General features: G+C 33.7%; 1 protein-coding gene across 1 annotated transcript; it reads right to left on the bottom strand.

The window, feature by feature from the left end:
• Positions 1-1,185: 1,185 nt before the first annotated feature.
• On the bottom strand, positions 1,186-2,121 carry LOC141559881 (olfactory receptor 52J3-like). Its single transcript, XM_074297537.1, has one exon. It carries the CDS (start codon positions 2,119-2,121, stop codon positions 1,186-1,188), a length of 936 nt encoding a protein of 311 aa, XP_074153638.1.
• Between the last annotated feature and the right edge of the window lie 4,558 nt (positions 2,122-6,679).

The following is a 6,679-nucleotide window of genomic DNA, read 5'->3' as shown; positions in this document are numbered from 1 at the left end:
CCTCAGGAGAAAAATACTTCCAATACTATGATTTCATGATTTCAGCATTTCATTTTGTTTTACTTAATATAAATAAATCTATATAAATACTTATTTCTGGAGTACACTGTTTTAAGTACAGAATTTTAGTGGGTCAAGTCATTTTATCTATCTGTAATTTATTTCTTGCTTGTATGAAAATTTAATCCAGGTGATATAAATGATGTTGTTCAAGAAATGGATGAATAAAAAAGGAGATACTGTGATCACCAGTGAGAATAATGACACCTGAAAGAGATACATCATGTATTTCAAGTTACCTTACAAAGTCGAGAGAAGAATAAAGAAGACACATCACATTTTGTGAACCACCTGTGATGAATATTTTAGAGATATGGGAAAAAATTCCTCAGGATGAGCATAGAGGGGATATCTGTAATAAATTTTACATATATGACATTTTAAACCTAGACAGAGGTAGGGCATTACTATTAATAAATACCCAGGATGATTGGAAATACCTTTTGTAAAACATCAAATCCAAAATTCCTGAAATGTCAGTGATTATGTGGCTTAATCTTTCCATGAGCAGAAATCCATCCACAGAGTTCTCAAAAATTCTGATTTCTGAGTGAAGTCTTCTAAGGAAGGAAAATTCATTTATCTAATGAAAAAAAGTCATTGCTTTTTTTTTTTTTTTTTTAGTAGCTCTAATTCTTAGGAAGTTATTTCTATAAAAGCAAATTGGAATCTGCCTCTATGCTACTTCCATCCTTTCTTTCCTTTAGGACCAACTCAGTCTGATAGGATTTCCATGAACCACCTTCTACTTTCCTGCTTCATCTTCAATCAAAGCACCTTATTCTGTCAAAGTACAAGACATGATATAAACAGAGCAGATATGATTTGCCAAACATTCTCTGACCCTGACTCAGACTCTGATTCTGAATCACACCATTTTTGCCCTGCAAAAAAAAAAAAAAAAAAAAAAAAAAAAATTCAAGATATGGATAAAAATATCTTGTTAATAAAAATTTCCCCAAAAAAGGCAAATACAACGAATGTGGTCTCATATTTTTGCTACTGGTGAGGTGTTCACTGGTACTTTAAACTGTTAAGAAATACCAATTCTTTCAAGGAACTGAACTACACAGAACACTCATTTGGCAGTGACCAATTCCCTATATTTTAGGAAAGCAATAAAATCTATTTGCCAGTGAATGTTCGGAGCACCCGCTCTCTGATTTGCTTAGTTCTTACACCATAGATTACAGGGTTAAGTGATGGTGGGATGACCACATAAAGGTTGGCAACAAGAATATGGACATATTGAGGGATGTGGCGGCCAAATCTATGAGTGAGAAAAGAGAAAAGGGAAGGTGTATAAAAAACACACATAACTCCTACATGTGAACTGCAAGTACTAAGTGCTTTCAGTCGAGCATCACGAGAAGGGAGGCGAAAGACTGCACGTAGAATGTAGCAATAAGAAATTCCAATCAGAATCAAATCCAAGATCAGAAAAGAGGCAACAAAGAGCCCATAAATGGCATTGATACGAATGTTGGCACAAGCAAGTTTGGCGATGCCCATGTGTTCACAGTAGGCATGAGCAATGATACGAGTCTGGCAGAAGGGAAGGCGGTAGGTCAGGTAAATGATGGGCAGCATAAGTACAACAGGGCGTAGAAAAATGGCCACCCCAATACCTGCCAGTACATTGGTTGTCAGAATGGTTGTGTAGTGAAGTGGGGCACAGATAGCCACATAACGATCAAAGGCCATAGCTAATAGGACAGCAGATTCCATACCGGTGAAGGTGTGAATGAGAAACATCTGAGCCAAACAGGCCCCAAAGCTGATTTCATGGGCTTCGAACCAGAAAATTCCCAGCATCCGAGGCACAGAAGATGTGGACAAGGCCAGATCAATACCAGACAAGATGGCCAGAAAATAGAACATAGGTTCACGGAGTGTTCTTTCAACCCAAATCACCAATAAGATGGTGACATTGCCCATAAGAGCTACAATGTAGACAGAGCAGAAAGGCAAGGAAAGCCAGATATGGATGTGTTCCAGCCCTGGAATGCCCAAGAGGATAAAGGTGGCTGGGTGGAAGATAGTTGTGTTATATTGTGACATCCTACCATGGGCTGAAAGACCAGGAGAATCTTCCCCTCCTTGCAAAGAAATAAACAAAGAAAGAATTGTATAAAGAGTTAGCTCAGGAGGTTAACACATGGAGCTACTGAGACAAAATTAATGAGTATGGTAATTTTATGATCATTAGACCTTCCTATTAAACTGACCCCTTTTACCTGTTAATAAATGTACATCATGCACTGAATCATCTCTACCTTTAAATTATCCCTATAAATGCAGAATTGTGATTTTAGTCAAGAGTTGATTTTCAATAATGGGCAAAGATGGAGCATTTTTTTAATCTTACTAAATGCTTACCTTATGAATGGGTGAGTCCCTATTTAATTTCAAATTGAAAAAACAAAGCAAAACAAAACAAAATGCCCTGATCTTAGAAAGTGTACTCATAGTTAGAGTCACAAAAGTAATCTTCATACTTTAAAAAATGCCTTTTAAATGTTTGTCACTTCAATAAGCTTGTGATTCTTCCCCCCAAAGGTTTTCCTTCTTAAATTAGCATAACCTTACTTTATTTGCTGATCTTGATATTGTTGAAAAAACTTTATCTTCCAAGTTAAAGAATTAAAATAAACTTAGTTCAGAATTGAACTACTTAATTCATAGTAGTAAGTTTGTTCCCAATACATATCGGGAAGATTAAGAGTTACTAAGCTTCTTTATAATTTTTTTTCTTAGAATTAGAGAATTAGGAAAACTTTCTTACACTCAGTGGACTCAGATTAAAATCTAAAATCTGTTCAAGTTGGGAATTTACATGTATAAGTCAATATATATTAATCAATTTCTCTAAAAAAAGTAATAAATACTGTTATATGCAGCTCCTTTTATATTAAAATATATTAATATACTCTTAATTTTCAGAATTTCAGAATTTTCAGAATTATCCTTCAAAATCAAAAGCTCATAAATAGAAGGTGTCCCTCCTAAAAACTTATTTTCTTCAAACAAAGGTAAATGTGTGCTGAGTTGTTGTTGAGATATTGGTTTGTTTGTTTTTTTTTTCCACCAGTGGGGAGAAGTTCCCAAAATAAAGAAATTGAAGCAGTGTGTGGTAATCCTCCATAACTGTGCTATTTTTGATTCTTCTCTTAAATTGTTCAGCTCTTCTATGTAAAACAAAACTATTTGACATTTGATTTAGAAAGACCCAATACTGAAGATCTTACTTACCATTTTCTATATATTATGTTGGCTTTCTTTACTGCAGAAAAGATTGTTTACTTACTATATGCATATGCAGCATTGTAATCTCTCTTTCTTTTATAGTTATTATACCTTATAAAATAATATTAATAGAATTTCTCATTGTATATGCTGGAATTTTACAAAAAGCAGCTTGCTGTCATATCTATGCATCTTTGGGACTTTGAAGAAGAGATTTTATTCTTTTTATGGTATAATAAGAAACTTTTTTAAATTATAGATTGTAAATTCTGCAATTATGCATAAAATGTAATGGTTTGTTTTTTTGTTTTTAGCAATGAAGCAGCATGACCTGAGAATATAGTAGAAAAATATACATATATATGTATATATGTCATTAATCAATAGGATATGGGTAGTCTCAATTTTGTCCATGCCAAGCAATAGTACATTTTTTATAAGGTCATATAGTGTCTTATGTAGATGTATTTTATGTATTTAGAGTAAGCATCTAGATAGTAAAGTGGATTGAGTGCATCAGGGAAACCTGAATTCAAATACAGTTTTTAACAAAATGTTTTTTTGACCCTGGTCAAAACATCTGCTTTTTGATTCAGTTTCTTCTCTGAAATGGAGATTTTGCTTCCTCTTGGGGCTATTGTAAAAATCAAATTAAATAATAATTTGTAAAGCATTTAACTTCATGCCTAGAAGATAGTAGATACTTATTAATGACTGTTTCTTTGGATTAGAAAAAGACATTCAATTTAGCTGTGTTTATCTCATAAGTATCCTGAAGAAAAGACCAGTGCTAAGTGGAAAATTCTATTTTGAAATACAGGACCTTGGAGAAGCATAAAGATTTATGTGGCATTCTCAACCTACAATTTAACATTTATAAAAGAAATTTGATAATAGTACCTCAAACATAGAAATTTTTTTTTTGGGGGGGGAGGAGGGAGGAATTTCACATAATGCTACAGATTTTTTTTTATTTTTTTAATTTATTTAATATTTCCTTCAAATGCTTTCAAAACAATTTTTTTCACATTAGTTTTTAAGATTTTTGTGTTCTAAGTTCTTCATTTACAATTAAGAAACCACATGTAAAGCAAAACATTTCCATAACAGTCAAATTGTGAAAGAAAACAGGCATCTCCCATCATAATGAAAATGAAATCCCTCAAATCAAATTAAATTAAAAATAAGGAGAGGGATAGACAAATACAGAATGCTTTGATTTATATACAAATTCAATCAGTTTTTTTTTTTTTCTGAGTATGAATAAGTTTTCATCATAAGTCCTTCAGAGTAGATGTAAATGATTGTACTACTGAGAATAACAGTCATTAACAGCTGGTCATCCCAGAACACTGCAATTACTTTGTATACAGCATATTTCATTTTGTTCGTGGAGGACGTTCCAGATTCATTTGTTTGTTTGTTTGTTTTTTTTCCTGAGAACATCCTGCTCCTTATTTTCCAGAGAACAATAATATTCTATCATAGAAACTTACTTCAATTTTTTTTTTACAATTACTATTGCTAAGTGTACTTCCCCCCTTTTATTCTCACTCTCCTTTCACCCTATCCCTCCTCAAATGTGTTTTGCTACTGACCACTCCCTCCCCCAATATGCCCTTTCTTTTATCACCCTACCCTCTCTTCCCATATCCCAGTCCCCTCTTTTCCTGCAGGATAAGACAGATGTTTATACCCATATTGATTATGTATGTTATTTCTTCTTTGAGCCAATTCTGACCCTCTCACTCACCCTCTACTCTCTCTCTCTTCTCCTTTAATGTAAAAGTTTTTTTTCTCATAACTTTTTTTATGGCAGTTAATTTGTACCATTCCCCTTCTCTCTTTCCCTTGATTCACAAAAGTGTTCATATGTGTACCAAAACATCTGTTCAGTTGCTCAAAAGTATTTTTCACCCTAGACCTTGATTCACAAAAGTGTTCATATGTGTACCAAAACATCTGTTCAGTTGCTCAAATACAAATGATCTCTTAGACATGGATATAGATTTACACAAATATACACAGGCAGGTAGGTGATATTTTGATTAAAATGTGTGAAAACCTGAATTTTATTGAACCTTAGGCACTAGCTAGTTATATGACCTTAACATTTTCACTTCCCATCTCAGTTTATTTATCTATAAAATGGAAATAATAATGGCACCAATCATAGATTGTGATGATCACATGAGTCAAAATATGTATTTTTCAAGTCTTAAGACACTGCAATTATTAATATTGTTAAATCAGTAAAAAAAATAATTAATTAAAAACAAAAAACAAAAAAGCCTCAGTATTGTAGGCTATCAGACATTCAGCTAGCTGGGTAAGGCTCTTGATCTTAGAATTGTGGAAGACCTGAGTTTGAAACTATGATACAGACAAAGAAACTGTAACAGAGTTCAGAATAATCCTATTCATTCCAAGTCAAATGAAAACTATCTGAAAGATGAAATAGAACCCCTTACAGGTATATTATTAAGAAGAAAAGACTCAGTTGTGGTATCTACCTGGAGACTGGAAACTAGAAATTGGAACCTAGAATTTGAAGGCTGAAAAATATGGTTAGAATTTTCCTTCCTTACTAAAGGCTTTGATAGCCTTTCAGAAGCCTGCTTTGTCTCCATTGAACACTATTCCTAATATAAATGCAGATTAATTTTGTCCCTTTCTCTCCCTGTTTTCCATGGGAATACAGATTCCAGGTTAACCAGGAGCTCTGAGTTTTTCAAGAATTTAATTAATGTCTTGGATCATCAGAGAGTTCCATCTGAAAAATTTTGTTTCCCAGAAAGTTGGAGTTTGGCTTTGTCCTAAGATAGAAAGGTATATACCATCTGAAACCTCTTAGATCAATTGCCAGCCAACCCTTCTGAGGATGTTATTGCATTCTTCAAGTGTATCTCAACTCACTGTATAATAAAGTATTTGATTCAGGTTCAGAATTGAAAGGAACCTAAGAGAAAATTTAATATCCTCTATTTACTATACTCACCAGAGAGAATACACAGCCCAAATAAGCCCTGGGAGCCCCTACAACCTAGAATGACTTTATACAGGCATGCTTCTCCAGTCAAAGAAAGGAAGTTTTTATAGCAGGGCCTCCCCAGTGACCCAACTATTAAAATAAAACTATCTGAAAAGCATTTGTTAGTCTCAAAGGCCCCTACACCCTCCTGGGATTACTCACAATTTTTACCCTAAGAGTAAGGAGGACTAGGGAACAGAAAGATAAATAATACAAAACTTAGTATTAAAAGGAATCAGAAAGAGGAACAGAACACCACACATCTATACACACACACATTCACAGCTATTTGAGCATAGCCCCTAGATTTTTGACAAATAGAGTTCTGTCTTTGGAAAAGGG

Source organism: Sminthopsis crassicaudata, chromosome 3 (genome assembly GCF_048593235.1).
Source record: "Sminthopsis crassicaudata isolate SCR6 chromosome 3, ASM4859323v1, whole genome shotgun sequence".
Classification (NCBI taxonomy): Eukaryota; Metazoa; Chordata; class Mammalia; order Dasyuromorphia; family Dasyuridae; genus Sminthopsis; species Sminthopsis crassicaudata.
The sequence above is the reverse complement of the archived record's forward strand: the minus strand, read 5'-3'. Positions and strand labels throughout refer to the sequence as shown.

Excerpts from the sequence above, each read along its gene's own strand:
- LOC141559881 (XM_074297537.1), bottom strand. The coding sequence starts at position 2,121 with ATGTCACAATATAACACAACTATCTTCCACCCAGCCACCTTTATCCTC.